The following is a 19,094-nucleotide window of genomic DNA, read 5'->3' as shown; positions in this document are numbered from 1 at the left end:
GGTCTCTGGTCTGGGGAATAGGATGCTGAGGGCTTGGACCAGAGGAGCCGGAGCCCACCCCCGACCCGTAGATGCTCCAGATCCCACACCCCAGCCGGCCCCAGCTGCCATCCCACACTTACGAAGGAAATGCAGGCGGCCAGGAGAAGGATCCGCACCAGGAGGTCTTCAAACTGCTCTATCACCAACTCCCACAGGGACTTCCCTGGGGGGAAGAGGCAGGGGAGGGGGCCCCCACGGTTAAGGTCTGGCGGATGAATGGCTGGGACTCCGGGTGCAGGCTGGGGTCCAGGGGCTGAGAGTGGCCTGATTTCCAACCTAAGCAGGAAGGTTCTGGGGTGATGGGCAAGCCGCTTGATACTGAGAGAAGGGCTGAGGGAGCTCGCCAGTCCAGAAACACGCTCCCCAAAGTCGTGGTGGGCAGTTAGTTGTTCAAGGGCTGGAGGCCTCACAGAGAAAGTGCCTGGAGACTCCTGCCCCCAGCCCCAGACTCTAACCGTTGGGGAGGGTATTTGCCCCAGGAGTCAGTAGGGAGAAGGTGGGGAGAAGGGAGTGGGGGTGGGTTGGGGAGGGGTGTCATTAGGAGAGTCCAGGGATTCCAGTAACTTACCTTCCTCAGCAGGGAGCTCTACCCAGGGAAAAAGAAGAAAAGGACACATTCATTTGGGGCTCGGTCTAATGCCTCCCACACCCAGGATTCTGTGGCTAAGGTAAGAGAATCAGGTCACCAAAGGGCATCTGAAGTTCACCAAGGTCATCCCGGAAAACCTCCCAAAACTTTACACCTCAGGGACCCTGTCTTGTCAGTATCCTCTTAACCCCTGCAGTCACCGGACCATGGCCCGGCTCTTCCCTGAGGTACTCTGGAGGGAGAGAGACTCCAGTGTGTGAGTGTGTGTGTGTGTGTGTGTGTGTGTGTGTGTGTGTGTTGTGGGGGAGCCAGAGGGCGTTGCCAGCCTCTCCTCTAAGAGAAACTTACCATTGGGGCCGTACTTCTCCAGATGCCGCTTTACTTGGTCCGGTGTAAGGCCTGTAGTCTCGCTCACCCCAAAATAGGCCAAACATTCTTCTGTGGTCTTGGAGTGTGCAGCCTCCATTGTGCTCCCTTCCTGGGGGCCAGGGGGCGGTGTGCTCCTTCTAGGGGGTTCTCACGCGTCCGGGGTCCTCCTTAGGGTGTCCAACTGCCTGTCTATCTGGGCTTCTTGTTTTTTCTCTCCTGCCCCCCCCCAGGATTTTCTTCCCTCCACGAAGCTCTGACCCCCTGTCCCACTTGCAGCAGCCGGCCACCCCCCCAGCCCCCAGCTGGTCCTTATGAGGGAGTAGGGGGGGCCAGGCTCCCCCCGCCCAGATCAGGGATTGGCTGGCTGAGACTCCGGCAGGAGGGGTCAGAAGAGAGATATTTCTGCTGACAGAGGGGGAACAGTGGGGCTGCAGCCTGAGATGTCACTCATGAGGGAAGCTAAGGTGGCCCCAGCCCCAGGGGGGGCAGGGAGAGACTTCACTTTCTGTCTTCTGCTGACCCCTCCCCCAATTGCTTGGGCTCCCTCGGTTGTACTGAATTTCCTGTTCCAAACTCATGCCCCCAGTTCTTCCCCCATTTCTACCCTCAGGCCTCCACCTTTCCCTTTCCCCGATTCCCATCCCGTTCCACCCACTCTCAACCTGTTTCTATTGGGACAGTCTCCTTCTTCCTCACTCAGTTTGCTGCAAGGGCAGCAGACACTCCAACCTTCAGGGGACCGGAGAGGGGGACAACATCCTTTGGGGGCCAGAGGAAATGGTTCTAGAGGAACAAGGGGAAGTAGGGAGGGGAGAGGGTCAAGGGGACAGGGCAGAAGACGGTAACCCTACCCCCGGGAGGGGTTGCTGCAGCCATCAACAAGGGATTTAGTGTCCAAGCCCTGGTGAGCAAAGCCAGCACTGCCTGTCTCTCCCCCAAACTCCCCCCCTCCCCATCGCTCTAACTCAGCCTCTGGGAATGTAGCCTTCAGGGGCCCCCCCATCCCTGACAGGGAATCCCCCCCCCAAGAAAATGGGATACCCAGACAGCCAGGTAATCCAAGAGGCTACAGAATGTGCTGATGGCAGACGGAGAGGGATAAATGTTTCAGGTTGGGGGCGGGAGTCACCCCAAGTCATGGAATGAGGGTCACCTCATCCCCCACTGTGTTCTTTCATTCAAAGAGTTCACAGGGCAGACCCCAGATGGTGTGTGGTCCCCGCTACCCCCGACCCTGAAGTATCTCCTCCAGGGGAGAGAGGATCGATCGGCTCAGGCACTGGGCATATCCCACAGGAAGAGGCATGAGGGAAGAAGGGGTGTCAAGGAGAGGGGGCTGGGAAGCTGGATAGGGCTAAGGTTCCAGGCGGAAGGAATGGGGAGGGGGCAGATTGATGGGGACAGGTCTAGGGGAAATAAGGACAGAACAGAGCTGGGAAAACCAAGACAGGGCTGCCCGGGTCAGAGGGAAGTCTAAGGAGCAGTGGGGAAAAGGGACGGCCGGGAGCTGGCATGCGGCAGCCAGGTGGGTGGGGGCCCGGGGCTGGGTGCAAAGCCACAAGTTGTTGCTCAGCGGCTGGCCTTGGTGTCAGCTTCCTCATAGAAGCAGCTGCTCTGAGCCCCCCACCCCCACCCCTGCTCCAGGATGGGGGCGTCTCTTGGTTGCTACCAGGGCAGCTGCTGGAGGAGCAGAGGGTAGTCTGGGCTGTGAGCAGGGGAGGAAAGGAGGGCAGAGAGGAGAGAGGTTCCATGAGAGTAGCAGTGGAAGGTTAGGGAGGGGAAGAAGGAGCCTCAAGTCCTTCCTGCGTCCATGCCTCCAGCTTCCTAAGGTGGACAGTCAGGAGTCCGGGCCACTTGAAAGCGTTCTCCAGGCTGCTTCCCTCCCTGGCGCTCAAGCTCCTAAGCAGACAAGGATGGAGGAGACAGCGAGCAAAGGACAGGGAAGCCTCACTTTTGGGGAGCAGTCTGGCCAGCAGGGGTGGATGGCACTTAAGGATTTAGCCCCCCATACTTAATCCTTTCCTCTACCTGGACTTGGGGGAGGGGAGCCTCCGGGGTGAGTTGAGGACACGGTGCTCCTTCCGTCCCCCTTTTCATGGTTCTAACAGACCCCTTCCTCGAGCTGTGACCTGGGGATGGGGGCTCAGACAATGGGGTCACATCCACAGGCACCTCCATCTGGCCCAGCACCCACCTTCTCAGCCCAGAATCAGGCTCAGCATCTGCCAAGCCTTTTGGTGCTCTCTGGCTTCTCCCTGCCACCACCTGGAGAAGTGACAGGGGCAGTCTTAAAGGAGCAAGAATGCCCAAACATGGAGAAGGGGGAGAAGACTGGAGGGATCGCGGCTTCGGCGGAGTTGAGAGCAGGAGGAGCAGGGGCCGAAGGGAGGCAGGCTTTACAGGACACCGCTGCCAGCCGGGCCCTTTAAGGTGACTCTTTCTACCTCCCCCAACTTCCCAGAGGGGAGGCTGCAGCGAGAGAGGGAGAGCCACCCGACAAGAGCTGCGAGCTGTGAAAGGCCAGGCGCAGCTCCCCATCAGGGAGGCTGGGGGTACAGACTGGGAAGGCACTGGTTCTCCTGGGTCCCTCGCAGATCCCTCCCGCTGGAGTCTCCAAGCCCACAGTTGTGGGTGTGCCTCCCCTCCTATGAGGGCAGAAGCTAATGAGAGGCCCGGTTCTGAAGGACAGGGACACAGAGCCTGGCCAGTCCCTGACCGGTCCCAAACTTCAGGCCAAGCATCCTTACGGCAAGGCTTAGAGGGAAACAGTCTCTTAGGCTCCTCCAGCCACATGCAGGTCCTGGAGTGCAGGGTGCTCCTTGTCCCCCTCCCCCACCCACTTCAGAAGGCAAGTTCCTGAAGCTGGGGAAGGGGGTTGGGGCTGTTGAGGGGGAGGGGGAGCCTCACAGCACCAGTTGCTGCTAGATTAGGAGGGGATCATGTCCTGCTTACCCTGGGACACCACAGCCTTCACTCACCACCTCACTTTCCAGAATACAGCCCCCAGATGCCCAAACCATCCCCTCCTTTGAAGGCCAATTCCATCCCGTCTCCTGAGGCCAAGGTTTGGGGGAGCCCCGGGATTAGACAAAACTGGGAGAGCCAGCAGGCTTCCCCCGACTAGCCCCCAGCCTGGGTGGCCTATGAGCCCAGCTGTCTCCTGTCCATCTCCCAACAGGACGCAAGGCCCAGAATAGCAAGGTCATAAGCATGGGTAGGGCCTCCTGGAGGTGGGGACAGTGGCTGAGGGGCGCGAATGTAGGCTCCATGCTTCCCCAGGAAGGAAGGTGAGGGGCAGCACTGGGTGCAGGTAGGGAAGGGAGAGGGCCAAGCACAACAGTGGATTCTTCGGAACCGGCCCCTCCTTGTGGACACCCACCACCCGAAGGGCCGGAAAACCCAAGGGTGCCCTCCTTTGGAGGCGGGCACGGCTGCGGATCGGTTCAGGGCGCAGAGCCTGGGTTTCACGGGGGCCTTGCAAGGAGTGAAAGATGTTGCAAACTCCTGCCCGCTGGGCTGGGAAGGTCACGTGAGTGAAGTGGGCCAGTGGGGATGGAGCAGATGTGGAAGGCAGAAGGTGGAGCACGTGAGTGAGGCTGGATCTTCTGATTTTCGGGAGAAGCCAGTAATCTGAACTTGCAGGTGAAATCCCAAAAGGAAACACTATCCAGGCCGAGCAAATCATGTCAGCAGCTCCGACCCAGGCGAAACTTCCCCTTTTACAGGAGAGGATACGGAGGCCTGGAGAGCCTAACACCTTGCCTAGGCCAAACAGCAAAGGAGAGGAAAAGCTAGGAGTGGAAGCCAGTGCCCTCTGTCACCTACCCATCCCCCCAGCTTCCCAGCCTGGCCCTGAGAAGGGGAGCAGCCGGCCTGCCCTAGGGCCCTCCTGGAGCCAGACTCTGGCTGCCACGTTAAAGCTCTCCCAACACGGCCACTGTGATATGGCCACTCCCAACACTCCCAACCTCGCCCCCACGATCTCCCTCTGCCTGCTTTCTCCCTAGGGTGGGAAGCCTTAACTGAAGAATTTAGAGCCAGGAGGGTCCTCGGAGGCTGCAGATTCTGCTGTTCACTGTCCAGTCCCGTTAGGAGCACTTGGCTGGAAACCCCCGAGAAGCATTCTTTGGTTCTGCACTTACCGCTCAACAGACAAGGCAGCCCACAGGGGAGCAAGAAGCTGAGAGCACAGGGCTGGAGGGCAACAGGGACCTGACCAGACCCAGGCTTCTGGCCTCTCAGCCCTGGAGTGGGCAACACCGAGTGGGCCGCTTTCCTGACCCACCTGCCCCAGTCCCCACTGCACACAGTGGCCACAGCCATCAGGATGGAACTGAGATAAACCCTTTTATTTATTTATGCTTCTCCATTTTGTTTAAAACAACAACAACAACCACCTTAATATAACTGACAGCCCTTCCCCCTCACCCTTCCTCGGGCTGGGGGGGTGGTTAATGGGGAAATAGCCCCCAGGGGTGGGGCTGACCATAAGAGCCCCTCAGGGAGGTAATGGAGCCCAAATCCCCTGCCCAGGGGATGGGGCACCTGTAGTGTATGAACTGGGGAGTTAACAGGGCTCTTGAACCTCTTCTTGTACCAACATATGTGCCCTTGGCCGTCAAGGGTCAGGAAGCACGTGGGGAGGGATTCCTACCGCTCCTCTACATCCCTGCTCAGCCCCAATCTCATGAACGAAGGGCTCGGGAGCAAGAAGAGTGGAGAAAGAGCGGGGTAGGGTGTCTCACACGAAGGAGTACTGATTATTAATGGCTCTGGGATGGCCCCCTTCTTCTCCATCGCCCCCTAGTGGTAACTGCTGGAGCTGCACCATTGGGGTGGCCCCAGGGTCCCCACCAGATCCAGCGCCTCCCTGGGCCTCCGTGCCTGGTGCTATGGCCTCTTCCAATTCAACCACGGGGACCAGCTCAACCACGGGGACCAGCTCTTCCTGGNTGCCGCCACTTCTGGCGCCCCCGACGCCTCTTCTGCCCCAGGATGTGGGGGATCTGTCCATGAAGGGGGTTCAGGGGGCTGGGGTGGGTCATGGGAGGTGTTCGGTTCTGGATAGGAACGGTAAGAAGACAGACTGTGGAGGGGAGGCCAGCTCTGGTGGCGGCCTCCCCTGCACTCATCCCCCCCAGGAGCCACGTGCTATCTCCCCCACATCCCATCTCCTGAGCAACCCCCCCAGTCCATGGAAGATGGATCATGGGCGGCGGTGAGAGGAGGACCACACTTACACACAGTCACTCGCTCCGAAGGGCATGAGGGTGGAGGAGGCATCGGGGTAGCATCGATCTCCCTCGCACACCCCAGCATGGCTCCCGGCCTGCTCCCGGCCTGGGGGAGGGGGAGGGGCAACGTGGGGACAGATGGGACGTTGGGGTGGGGAAAAGGAGAGATCAGACAGGGACGTCAGACATCGACGGGAGGAGGGGTGGTGGGGGATCAGACCGAGCATCCCCCAGAAGGGCAGGCCCAAGATTAGAGTGTGACGAAGGGCAAAGACAGGGCTGGAGAGGGCAGACCCAAGAGACACACAGATGATGGAACAGGGGGTCTGATGAAATGGGGATGCACCGGCCCAGCTCCTGCCTCCTCCCGGCTCCGGTGAGGAGCCCCCTGCCTCCCTACGTCCTCAGCGCCCTGCGTCCCCTTCGAGAGCCCAACACCCAGGAGCCTGCTCTGCCCTACTCTCCCTAACGGGGCCTCTCCTCCTCGCAGCCCCCCGCCCCGTCTTGCTGGCACACACACCTCCTCGCTTCTTGGGTGCACGGGCACCTCCTCCCCTGCAGACCTGCTCTGCTCACCCTGCTGTCGCTGGGAGGACACGACATAGCTGACAAGAACAACGTCACTGGAGCCTCCAGACTCCAGAGGGATGGGGTGCACCCGGAAGTGCTCGAGCATATCGAAAATGGACTGGAACCACAAGTGCTGGACCCGGCACTGACCCTCCTCGTTCAGCGACAGGCGCAGGTGCTGAGGGCAGGACGAGCAAAGTGAAGCGGGAGCCCCTCTCCCCTGGGCGGCCACGGTCCCCCGCCCCACCCCCGGGCACACTGCGTGCAACATGGCCTCTCCCTCACTCACCTTGGCCTTGCCCTGGAAGTTGAAAGTGAGGACGTATTCACCCCGTCTCGTCTCACTCTGGCGCACCAGGAAGACGCCATGGGAGCCGGTGCCTCCGGCCAGCACCAGCTGGGCGGCCTTGAGTCGAGAGAGCATCCCGTGGAACCAAGGGTACCCTGAGAGGGGCTGGTCCCCTTCACCTCCCTCTGACTCCCCCTGGAACAGGAATGGTCCTTCAGGAAGGAGAGAGGGAGGGAAACCGGGGTGTCAGGGAAGCCTCCCCCATCCTGGGAGAAGAAAAGCCTGGCTTTCCCCTCACACGTCACTTCCCGCCCCCGGGTCAGATCCTTCAGGATCCCGAGAGTGGGGTCTGGCCAGGGCGGCCAACCGGGCCTGGACGCAGACACGCACTCTCACCTCTGGTACCTGTGGCCGCTTCCGGAGTGTCCAGGGGCGGGTAGGGGGCTGCGAGGGGATGGGCTGTGCCTGCTGGGGGTCCCTCTTCGATGGGGATGCGGGGGGGCAGCTCGGGGGGAAGCAGTTCCATGGAGTCAAAATGGGAGGCGGCGATGGAGGCAGAGCTGGGGGAGATGGACGCCGAGGGACGGTCTGAAAGGCCCCCGTAAGCCCCTGGGAAAAAAGGGAGGAGGGCAGAGTTGAGAAGCCGAGAAACCACTCTCAGACAGGACCGGTCGGCCACCAGCCAGTGTGCCTGGCGTGCACAGGCAGTCAGACGGCTGAAATGCTGGGTCCTTCTGTCAGCGGAGGCCGCGGTTTCCCCCCTTGGGCTCCCAGCTTCTGCCTCAGGCACCGCTGGGGGCTACAGGGACGGCTGGGAGGTCTCGGAATCTGAATATGTCTCTAGTTTCTCTGAATCAACAGCAGAAGTTACGGCGATTGTTGCAGAGTTGGGGGTTGGGAAGGATCCCTCAAATATTTTCGTGTTACAAAGAGTTCTTTTTCGGCCTTCAGGACAAAGTCCCCAACCCTCAGAGGCATCACAGAGCCTCCTTCTATTAATCTGCCCAACCTGAGCGACCTGATCTTCACGTTAACTCGTACTCCCGCATCTTCCACGTTAACCTGGTCACCCCGTCCGATTTTCCCATGGCTCCTGGGTTTTCGTGGTCGCAGGTCTGTGCTCTTACCCTTGGCCTCCTCCTCCAAGCCCTGTGCTTTTCTCTCACCTCCTCTGTGTAGTATCCTGTCTATTCCACCTTCCTCGACTCTCTGCTTCCTCGGCGCTCCCAAGAAGCTTTCTGCTTGTGCTGCTCAGAGAACACTAAGTACAGGCTCTCCGTGTTAGTGTCCTGCTTTTCAGAGGGAGCGATATCTCATCAACTCAACTAGGCCAGGAGCCCGCAGAAGGCAAGAAGCTCATCTCAGGTTCCCCCATCCTGTTCCAGAGCCTCGCACAGGGTCAGGTACGTAGCAGGGCATTCCCGAATGTCTGCTGGTAGCCAGCATGAGCTTACGGCAATGGTGCACGCTGTCAGTGCTCAGAAGACAGGTGTAGTGGTGCAGGAAGCAGACTGCTGTGGCCCCTGTCTTTGTCAGGGACTCACGGGTGACCTCAGAAAAGCCATTTCACCTCCCTGGTCTTAGCTGCCTGAGGGGTCTGGAAACGAGGGGATCAGATCTAATGACTTGTAAGGTCCATCCTAGCTCCAAGATTCTTTAACCCATTTGTTCACTCAATGACCATAGCCGGGGTGCCAGGGACCATGAACCCTGAACTCAGAACGGAGGAGCAGGAGAAAGGGTATAATGGAGTCTAGAAACGTGAACTGGGCCAGGCAGATGCAGGTCTCTGGGCATGCCTGTGTGTGGGTAGGGCCTGCGTGCCTTTAGTCAGGCCACAAAGTACAGAGTCGAAAGATCTGGTACCGCTGACATATGTACAAAAATGGACAGTAAGAACGAAACACAGACGTGTACAAAGTGCTCCAGAAGCTTGGAGAAGAGAACCATTGTCTCCAGCCGGAGTGGCGGTCTGCACAAGGCTTATGGAAGAGAAGAGGCCGGGCACAGAAGGCTGAATGGGAGCTTCCCCCGGGGTTTGTGCGAGACGGCGATAGCGATGGTTCTAAGANGAGAGGGCCTGGGCCTGGCATGGGGGCGGGTTCTGAAGTTCACGGCTCTCTAAGGCTCCACGCTTACCCTGCGACAGGCGGTCATTGCTCTCGCTGGGTCCCAGCAGCAGCTCCTGGCTGGGCAGACTCTCTGAGTGATTGAGGCAGGGCAGCTCCAGGCTGTCTGTGTTCTCCCTTGTAAGGAAGGAGGTCCCAGGGGCCAGGGGGAGGGTCATGGGGCGGGGACTGGTAGCGGGGCAGGGTCTGCAGAGACAGGGAAAATGGTGTCGGGAGGAAACTCACCAGTGACGGGCCCAAGGCTGCTCCCCATCCCCACCCGGACCCCTCAGTGACAGCGGTCGCACTCCTCACCCCGGGCTCAGGCATTCTTGGATGTCGGACACCCAGGCCTTCACGTGTAGAGCATCAGCCGTCTCTAGGATGTACTCCGAGGGGCCTTCCACCTGTGGGGACAAAGGAGGCCCACAGGCCACTTCCAGGTCCAGAGGCCCTCGGCCACCCCTGACGACAACAAAAACATCCTCCTTCTTCCTCTCACACTCTCAAGGCACGTGACCTACAGCCACCTCCTTTCACGAAGTCCCCCGCTTCGATGTGCTACTAGCTTTCTCCCCAAAACAGGCACCCCCCCCCCCACACAGGGGGCAGGATCCCAGAGCGCCTACCTTAACCACAAACGTGTTCTCCCGGTCGGGCATCTCCAGGGCGGTGGTCGTTCGCACATCCGTGATGGCAGAGCAGGGGATGCTGAGTCGAGGCCGAGACGCCTAAGTTGGGAAAGAGAGCGAGAGCCAGACTTTCGGTGTGTGGGCGACCACCTCTCACTTCCCCCCAGAGACCCATCTTTCCTTCCAAGCCCCAAGGGAGTCCGACAAGGGATGGTGACCGCTACTTTCTCAGTCCTGCCCACAGCTACTACCCGAGGCAGGAGCCAGCTTTAGAAACCAGAGCGAGCAGAGCTACGCCCCTGGGCTGTTCCACTCTGGTGGCTCCACAGCCCGCTCCCAGTCACCCACCCTCCTCTCCTCGGGGCCTCACCTTGGGCGGCACAAAGAACTCCAGACGACTTCCTCCTCCTCCTTCTCCTTCACTTCGAAGCAGTAAGCGACACTTCTGCCACTGAGGCTGCCCTCCTCCCCCCGAGGTAGGCCCAGCTGCCCCGCCCCCCCGGCCCACTCCGGCTGGGTCAGGGGCTACCTCTTCAGCCCCCATGAAACTCAGCAGCTCTTCCCTCTGCACCATCCCTGCTCCATCCTTCAAGGCCCCCCCGCCCCGACTGAGTCTCAGCCTCTCAAATCGGTGAGTCCATCGGTCCCCGGGGGATGTTCCATCACTAACCAGTCCCCTGCCAATGGTCCCAGCCCCGCCAGAGGAGTTGGAGTTGCTGTTTCCACCCAGGACGGGGGGGCCTGACGAGGTCTCGAGGGGCCCGGCTGGGGAGGGAGGGTCAACGGTCCCCCGCCACTGCAGGATGCCGCGGACCGAACCGCGGACGGAGCGACCCACGGAGCGGAGAGAGAAGCGTTTCTTTAACTTCGGCTTGGAGGAGGTCGTGGAAGAGGAAGAGACTGAGGAAGGGAGGGGGCCGGCCAGGTCCTCAGATGATCGAGAAGGGCCCAGCACAGCCAGGGGCCCGCCCACCCTGCAGCTCTCAAGGGACAGGTCGTGTGGCGGGATCTCCACGCCAGGACTCAGGGGGGCCAGGACGGGTGGTGAGAGGGAGCCGGAGGCCCGGGCCACCTCGGCTTCAAAGTGCTGCAGGAAGAGCTCGGCAAAACGGCGGGAGAAGGCAGCCTCAGCCCCGGGCCCCGCATACTGGGGGTGGGAGGCCAGGTAGAGGCGAAAACGACGGGCAAAATCCAGGGCCGCAGCCCGGGCATGGGACTCGCAGAACTCCCGCCAACTGGGGGGCGGAGGGGGTGGCAGAGGCGGAGGAGAGGGGGAGGCCCCATCCTCCGGGGAAGGGGCACCATTCATGATGGTCCCCAGGAGGTGGAGAGGGGGAGCCTGTGGGGAGGGGCAGCAAAGAGGGAAGCAGCCAGAAGACACGGGGAGAGCGGCAGCAGCTGTAGAAGGAAGAGAGGCACAGAGAGCGAGTCACTGCTGAGGTGGGACTGGGGCCAGAGCCCCACCCCGAGCCGGACTCCCCACTCTGGTCTGGACTCCTCGGAAAGCAGTGGAGGCCCACCACACCGCCTCCCTTCCCCTTCCCAGAGCCTCGCACCCCACCCCCTCACCCCCCCACCTGCCCTGCTGCCTTCCCAAACCACTCTGCCTGCCTCTGGTTCCAGGAGCGACAGGCGGCGGCCTCGAAGCATCTTCCTCCAAAAAGGAGTCTTGACCACTCACACCACCTCCCTTCTCTAAAACAGCTCCTTCAAGGTTTATCCCGTGCTTCCCGTACGTTCTTACCTTTCCCTGCAACAGGCTTTAATAACCTTGGTAACAGATGAGGAAACCGAGGCTCAGAAAAGTTTCAGAAGGCCAAGTCTACGGTTTTGCCCACTGCATAGTCCTTGTCCCCAGGGACTGGCTGGACCAGTCTGACACAGCCCTGCCCTGCCCCAGCTCTCAGGGAGCTAGGGCCACACCTGCCTCGTGCGTCCTGAGGTCCAGCTCTGAGGAGGGAGGCTGCTCAGTAAAGAGGATGAATGGATGATGGACCGAAACCACAACTGTCCTGGAAGCGGACCCCAGGGCCCAGCAGCCCCGTGTGACAGAGGCTCAGAATGGCCACAGCCCAGTTCTTTGGTGCCTTCAGCCTGGGGCCCAGGAGCAGCAGCCCCAGGCGGGGAAAGACCGTGGGTTGGGTCAGGGCAAGTCTTTCTTGGCCACAAAGTAAATAAACCATAACAGGGAGCTGGGGCCCTAGGGTTTCTCACTTCCTCTTCTTTTCACTGGGGAGTGTGCCCTAAAGGCTGGCGAGCCTGGTGGTTAAGGCGACGGGACCTGGAGTTGGACCTGGGATGAAATCCCGGCTCTGCCCCCTATTAGCGCCGTGATCTTGAACAGATTCTATGTCCTCTCTGAACTGCAGGTTTGTATCTAGAATACAGAGCTCATGGTCCCTAACCCATGGAATCACGGGGAGAAGCAAACAGAACACATCAGAGCTTGGCAGAGAGTAAGCACACAATACAGGACTGCCATCATTACTATCTTTATGGGTGCCGATTTCTCCAAGAGAAATTAGAGAAAGGAAGAGGCTTCCCAAGATCTTACAACTAGCAAGTGGCAACGCTGGGCATGGCATTTAAAACCCATGGCTCTTTGTTAGTGTTCCTCCCCCGTATTACACTGGATGATGACTGGCACCAGGACTGCGGAGAGGACAGCTCAGGAAAGTCTCCCCCAACCTCAGGCTCCTGCTCAGACCCACAATCGGCGACCCCTCCCCTTCCTCCTTGGCCTAGATCCTACACATTCGGATGGCTCCAACCACAGGGACAATTCCAGCCCAACGAGAAGCCAGGAGATGCGAGAGTCATGGAGCACAGGGGAACCGAGCCAAGAGGTGCAGACACAGCAGAGAGAGCAATCTCCAGCCAGTGGCCACCTCAGCTCACACGGGCCCACCCAACCCTCTGCACCACTGGCCGAGCCAGCCCCCTTCGGGCCCGCTGACCCTGCGGCTCCCGATCTGGTGACTCAGTTTCTCTTCTGCCAAGCAAGACTCAGACCCATTCCCCCGGTGCACCTGCCTCTTGGCTCAGTTCTGAAATTTCCCGAAGGGCGGGTGGTGGCGGGTGCAGGCTCCGCTCCCGGCTCGGACCCTCTGGGCCCGGCGGTCAATGCACTTCGGCCCGACCCTGCTCCCTGGACACCCTCAACCNCGGGGCCCAGCTCCCCTCCTGTCTCTGCCCCCACCCCCCCACGCCCGCCCCCACCCAGGGCTCCTCTCAGGCGCCGGGGCCGGGTCGCGGAGAGGGAAGAGGTACTTGAAGAGGGGGGTTCCGGTTCCGGTCCCACCTGCATCTCGGTCCCCGCGGTTAGCTCCGGCGGCGGCGGCAGCTCCCGCTCCCTGCCCCTCCCCCCCGCAGTCAGCGACTAGCTCCCAAGCCGCTTCTGCGCAGGCGCCGGGACCCCTTTTCCCGTCACTGAAGGAAGCGACCATAGAGAAGAGCTGCGAGAGGGAAGGGCACCTATACGCTCAGTTCGGCCACCTTCCTATTCCGTGCAAACCTATCGAGTGCTGCGAGGGGGAGGGGGACCCTCGGAGGGCTCAGGGGCTTCTCCGGTTGCTCTTAAAGGGACCCCAAAAGCAACCGTGGGAAGGGATTGGATCCCACCAGGTGTCCTCTCGAAGGAGAGTCGCGACAAAGGAGAGGTGTCTACCATGAGACGCCACCTTAGGGGATAGAGTCCCGAGGCCCTGTTGCGGGCTAGAGTGGCGACCGGGTACCGGAAACCAGCGAGATGAGGAGGCTCTTTGCAGGGCCCGCTGCAGCCTAGAGCGTCTGGCCCTGCGGCTGCGGGGCTCGCAGACACTGCCTCCAAGGAGCCCGGCGAGGGAAGACGTGGGTGACCTTGGTTGAGGCTCCGAGAAGAGGCGGAGCCTGAACTTACGACCTTGGCTTCTCAGAGGAAAGAGAGTGGAGGTCTAGGAGGTTCCATCTGAGACTGGAAATAAAGACTAAGGGCAGAAATAAAGAGATCACTTTGGACGTGCTTGTGGGACGTCAGGGGGCCAGTGGACATAGAGTCTGGAGCTCAGGAGAGACGTGAAGACCAGATCTAGAAATTGACAATCATTAAGTTATAGAAAGCCGTTGAAATCATAAGCACAATGAGATCAGTCAGGTCTCTCACTGACCCAGCTCCGACTGGCCTAAGCAATAGGGATATCTTGGCTGAAGCAATAGAAAAGAATGGATCTAGCTTCTTCAGGGACAGTTGAATAAAAGTCAAAAGATACGAGAAACCTATGGTTCACCTTCCCTGTGCTCTTCCTTCCCCCATGCACTTGGCTTCACTCGCAGGCAGGCCTATCTCAGTGGTAAAATGACTTTCCTTGGCTCCAAACTGAAGTCCTAATAGCAACTCAAGTACAAGGAGGATGCTTCTTTTCTGGGATTTGCAATAAAATTTCCAGGACCGACCTTAGCTGATGGGCTTGGATCAAATACTCATCCTGGAACACAAGAGACTGGAGATGGATGAATCCCCTGACTCACACAAGAATGTTTATCCAAGGCTGAGGCTGCCAGACGGAGATGGAATAATTCATTGTGGAAAGCAAGTTCTGGCCTAGCCAGCCTTTCTCCCCCAGCTCTGCCTCTGCTCTAACCAAGCCAACATCAGCTCACAGGTAGCCTTTGTTAAGGTCTTCATCGCAACCTTTGTCCATCCATCTTCCCAGTCCGGAGGAAGATGTCAATGGAAAAGACTCTCATTCTGTGGTTACCTCCTTCCTCCCTGAAACCCTTACACACACTTTCTCTGTAGTTTCTAGTTTCTGTAGCCTCTGAGGTTTCTGCCCACTGTTTCTAGGAGAGAGGCACAGTTGAGGAATACAGAAAGGTAAGGGTCTAGTGATGATGAGTTAGGTTTGGAAATGTGCCTAAGTTGTCCAATAAAACTTTCTGCAATGACAGATGTTCTGTATCGATAGTATCCAGTGTGGTATCCACTAGCCATAGGTAGCTATTGAGCACTTGAAAGGTGGCCAGTGTGACTAGCAAAGGGATTTAAACTAATTAATTACAATAGCCACATGTGGATAATGACTAAGAGCTGTCATGGACAAGCAGGTGGAGCTGTCCAGCAGAGAGGAAGCTACACTGAGCTGCATAAAGCGGTTTGGTGGTGATCAGAAGTGAGTAGTGGTTGAAGCCATGTATATCAGTGAGATTGTCCAGGCAATATCTGTAGAGAGAATTGGACCCAGAACCTAATCCCAGAAGACAAGCCACGTTTAAAAGGTAGGCAGCGAACCAGGAGTAGAAAGTGCCAAGATGTCTTGGGTCACGTTTCCCAGAAGCAGAGCTTGAGATGAGGATTTGTGTGCAAGTGATTTAGTCAAAAAGTGCTACCACAAGAAACCAGTAAGAGAGTGGGAGAAGCAGGAGAGGGAAGGAGGGGAAACCAACCAAACGTATGACCCCAGGCAGAGAGTAGTTCAACTCGATCCTGCAAGGGAGCTCTGGAAAAAAGGTATGCCTCAAATTTGTCCAGAAACAAGAGAGCAGGGGCTTTCATATACCCACATTCCTCAGCTTCTGACAAAGGGACACTCCTGGAGACACCAGTTCATCCAGGCAAAGCCCTCAGTGGCCTGAGGGCATTCCTCCAAAAGAGAAAAAAAATCTGTACATTCTTACTCTCCGAAGAAAAACCACACAACAAAGACCAGGGAGGAGGGGGGGAGTTGGGCAGACACATCACGGGTAAATGATTAAAAAGGAATCCATGGTACTGCCATTGTCTCCTATAGAAAACACTGATGACTAATGACATGTGGCCATGAACAAACGGTCATTAAAGGATTCTTGAGATGTTTTTGACGCAAAAAGGTGCTTTTATTATAGCACAGGGACAAGACCCATGGGCAGAAAGATCTGCACTTTTGCTGTATGAAGGCGGTGTTTATATGCTGAGTGCTCAAGGGGGAGGGGATGTGCAGGGAGTATTAGATCACCAATGCTTTCTTCGAACTTCACGTAAAACCACTTTCGCAAGATTTCTCTGGTGCTTATCATTCAGTTCAATATTAACTTTCAGTGAGATGCACTGAGTGTCATGAGACCCTTTAAGAATGTGGCAGCCAGCACGTATTCGGTCCTTGTCAGAACTATGCGAGCTTTAGGTTAGTCTTCTAGGCTAAAGGTGACTATTTTTCTGCTTCTATCCCTCGTCAGCTGAGACTGCTTAGTGACTTCAGTGAGTAATTTTAGGGAAGTGGGAGAAGCAGAAGCCAAATGGTAGTGGATTGAGGACAGGATTGAATGGAAGGTGAAGAAATGGAAGGAGGGCTATGGAGAGCTGAGTCCTGAGGGACACCTGATTGTATGAAGGGAAAGGAGCCAGTAGAAAGGATGGCAATTGGAGTGAGGTTTGGGGAGGCGAGAACGGTAGGATCCAGGACCCATGTTAAGCCAAGGTATTTATATAAAAGGGAGAAGCACTTCTTCTATAGGAACAGGGGATGTGAAACTCAGGATGCTTTTAGCTACCAGTAATAGAACACCCCCCTCCCAACTCAAGGCTTAAACATGGAAAGAGGAGAAGCTTACTGGTTCACAGAATTGAAAAATCAGAAGTAGGGTGACTTCAGGCATGGCTGAAGCCAGAGGCTCAAATAATATCCATTTGAACTTGGTCTCAGTCTCCTAGCTTTTCCTCTGACTGTCTTAATTCTTAGGCAGATGGTCCCCTCATGGGTGGCAAGATGGCAACCAGCAGCTCCAAGCATACTTTCTACTACCTTATCAGTCGTCGTGGGAAAAGATCACAGCTTTCCCAGTAGCTCCAGCAAATGCAACAGGGTTGAGTCTCAGGAGCCCAGCTTGGGTCATCCAATGACTATCTGCTGTAGAGTGAAGAATTTGGTTTTTGTCCCAGCTTCCCGGCACAGAGCTTTTTTTTTAATTAAAAAAAAAAAAAGTTTGTGTGTTTGTTTGTTTGTGAGAGAGACAGGGTGGAGAGAGAGGCAGGGGGAGGAGGAGACAAAATCCCAAGTAGGCTCCACAGAGCCTGACGTGGGGCTCAGACTCCCAAACCACAAGACCATAACCTGAGCCCACATCAAGAGCTCAAACGATGGAGCCACCCAGGCACCCCCTGGCAGAGAGTTTTTGCTAACTAATGGCAAGTCCCTAGATAGCTTCAGGCACTAAGCTGGTCACCAGAAAGACTAACTTTGTGATTAGAGGGTTGGGATTTTTAAGTGTTTTTATTTATGTAAATAATCTCTACACCCAACGTGGGGCTCAAACTCAACCCCCCACCCACAGATCAAGAGTCACATGCTTTTCCGACGGAGCCAGCCAGGCTCCCAAGAGGTTTGGGATTCGGAAGCTGGACCCCTTCCTTCTCTGGAGTTTGCGTTCAGTCACATGGCGATGACTTCATCAATCAAGCCTAAGAAATGAAGTCCCCCTAAAAAACTCTGGGCACTGAAGCTCAATGGGGCTTCATGGTTGGGGACCACACTGACGTGCCGAGAGGGTGGCATGCCCTGGTTCTATGGGAAGGGCATGGAAACTCCGCATGTGGACTCTCCCAGACCTCACCTCACCCTGTGTTATCTTTTGTTCAGCTGTTCCTTCTTTATTATAAAACTGTGCTCATAGGTATCGGGTTTTCCTGCATTCTGTGAGCTGTTCTAGCAAATCATCACACCTGAGGGGGGTCACGGGAAGCCCCCACATCTGCAGCAGGTTGGTGCGAAGTGAAGATGGTTGGGACCCCACTTGCCGCTGGCATCTGGAATGGGGACATTCTTGTGGAAGAGGGAGTCCTTATGTAGCTTGCGGGGTCTGAGTTAACTTTGGGCTAGTTAGTTCTGAGTTAGTGCCAGAACTGAACCCCAGTACACGAGTTCGGCTTGAAACAAAATACTAACCCTGAGCCAATATCTATGACCACAAGGGTAGATGATGTTGATTGGTAAACACTGGATCACGGACCCATCATCTGAAACTGGGATGGGCTGAGCGCAGCAGAGTGTGGCTCTTCAAAGGAAATCTAGGGTCTGGGTCAGAAGGGGAAGCTTGTGGGATTCTTCTGGAGGTCATCTTGACCCTACTCCACCCCCAAGAGATGGGGATTTCTCCTATTGTGTCCTCTCTTCTGGGATGTCAAATTCAGCTTTGGTGCTTTGGTCAGGACCTCCTGCCCCTCCACGTCACACTCTGCTCAACCAGGATATTTTGACCGCATAAAATACTCTAGCTTCACTTAGGCTCTGCCTCTGAATTTACATGCACCATTCCCCTCACTTCTGCTAATCTTTCTCCTTCTGGTTTCATGCCTCCTCGAGCAAGCCATGCAGAGCCAAACTGGCTAGGCAAGGCCACCTCTAAAGTGCCATCTACTCGGTAGCTTTTGTGTGACCTTTACAACTGGAATGTCTCCAGGCACATCCGAGTGACAAGGGTGTGATCAGAATTCGGCGTTTGGAAGGAAATCCAGGGCCACTATGGAGGTGGGGAGTGACGGAAGCAGAAGGGAGACTGGTGCTGTGGTCCGGGAGGGGCTGATGCTGACCTGGCCAGGGCAGTACAGTGAGTTTAGAACCAAGGAGAACGTCCAAAGATATTGCCAAGGAGGCACTGCCAGGCCGGCTGGTGGGGAAGAGTGAAGAATGCCCTTGAGCTTCTAATAAGTCTGTTGAATGGCACCAAGGACAGAGCTCTAGGTCCTGGTGCCCCATCTGTCACTAAGGTGCTGGCTAGTCTAGTACGTATTTCAGTTACATCAGACCCCACCCTCCCTTGAGAAGTTAGAGCTGCAAGAAATCTTAGAGATCATAACATTGAACTTCATCACTCCATCTCCATTTTATAGATAATAAAGGAGGGGCTCCAAAAGTTGCCGTGGCTCACCTTCAACGTGAATGTGAATACGTAACTTGCCTTCCACTGAAAACATCAGGACGCTTAATATGCCCAACACAAATGCTCAACTGAAATAATTCAACACATAATTCAACAAATCGTCCTTCCCCTGAGGGTTGGGCACTGTTCTTAGGGTAAAAAAGCAGCTCTTACTGTCAGGACCTGGTGAGACGGAAAACAACATCAGCCCCACAAACCAACCAAAGAAGCAAACTGAGAAAACTTCAGCTATTTAGGGGCTACGAAGAAAACCAAACAGGATCACTAATGAGAGGGGGGCTGGGGGCTACTTTAAATAGAAGAGGTGACATCTGAGGTGGACCCTAATGCCCGAAGAAAAAGCCTGGGGAGAGAGCCACAGGGAAGGACGCT

General features: G+C 56.9%; 2 protein-coding genes across 6 annotated transcripts in view; both read right to left on the bottom strand.

The window, feature by feature from the left end:
• Positions 1-1,146, bottom strand: part of ATP2A1 (ATPase sarcoplasmic/endoplasmic reticulum Ca2+ transporting 1) — a 14,639-nt gene extending 13,493 nt beyond the window's left edge. Inside the window, exons 1-3 of the mRNA XM_077760551.1 lie at positions 980-1,146; positions 611-628; positions 123-205 (exon numbers count right to left, since the gene is read on the bottom strand). Of these exons, the coding sequence (XP_077616677.1) occupies positions 123-205; positions 611-628; positions 980-1,097 (219 nt within the window). The 5' untranslated portion in view covers positions 1,098-1,146. The remainder of the gene's footprint in view (positions 1-122; positions 206-610; positions 629-979) is intronic.
• Positions 1,147-5,956: 4,810 nt separating this feature from the next.
• SH2B1 (SH2B adaptor protein 1) lies at positions 5,957-13,214 on the bottom strand. 5 transcript variants are annotated; one of them, XM_077760448.1, is made up of 10 exons: positions 13,135-13,214; positions 10,204-11,231; positions 9,831-9,932; positions 9,517-9,608; positions 9,233-9,408; positions 7,490-7,702; positions 7,094-7,305; positions 6,811-6,982; positions 6,241-6,340; positions 5,957-6,060 (listed from the first exon to the last, which is right to left on the bottom strand). In XM_077760448.1, the coding sequence occupies exons 2-10, from the start codon at positions 11,140-11,142 to the stop codon at positions 6,042-6,044; spliced, it is 2,025 nt and encodes a 674-aa protein (XP_077616574.1). In that variant the 5' UTR covers positions 11,143-11,231; positions 13,135-13,214; the 3' UTR covers positions 5,957-6,041. The 5 variants fall into 5 exon arrangements, with proteins under 5 accessions (XP_077616574.1, XP_077616575.1, XP_077616570.1 ...); XM_077760449.1 differs by having other exon boundaries at positions 7,499-7,702; XM_077760444.1 differs by having other exon boundaries at positions 5,970-6,060; positions 6,755-6,982.
• Between the last annotated feature and the right edge of the window lie 5,880 nt (positions 13,215-19,094).

The sequence above is a fragment of the Crocuta crocuta genome, unplaced genomic scaffold, assembly GCF_008692635.1.
Source record: "Crocuta crocuta isolate KB4526 unplaced genomic scaffold, BGI_CrCroc_1.0 scaffold73, whole genome shotgun sequence".
Lineage (NCBI taxonomy): Eukaryota > Metazoa > Chordata > Mammalia > Carnivora > Hyaenidae > Crocuta > Crocuta crocuta.
This window is presented reverse-complemented; position numbering and strand designations above follow the sequence as displayed.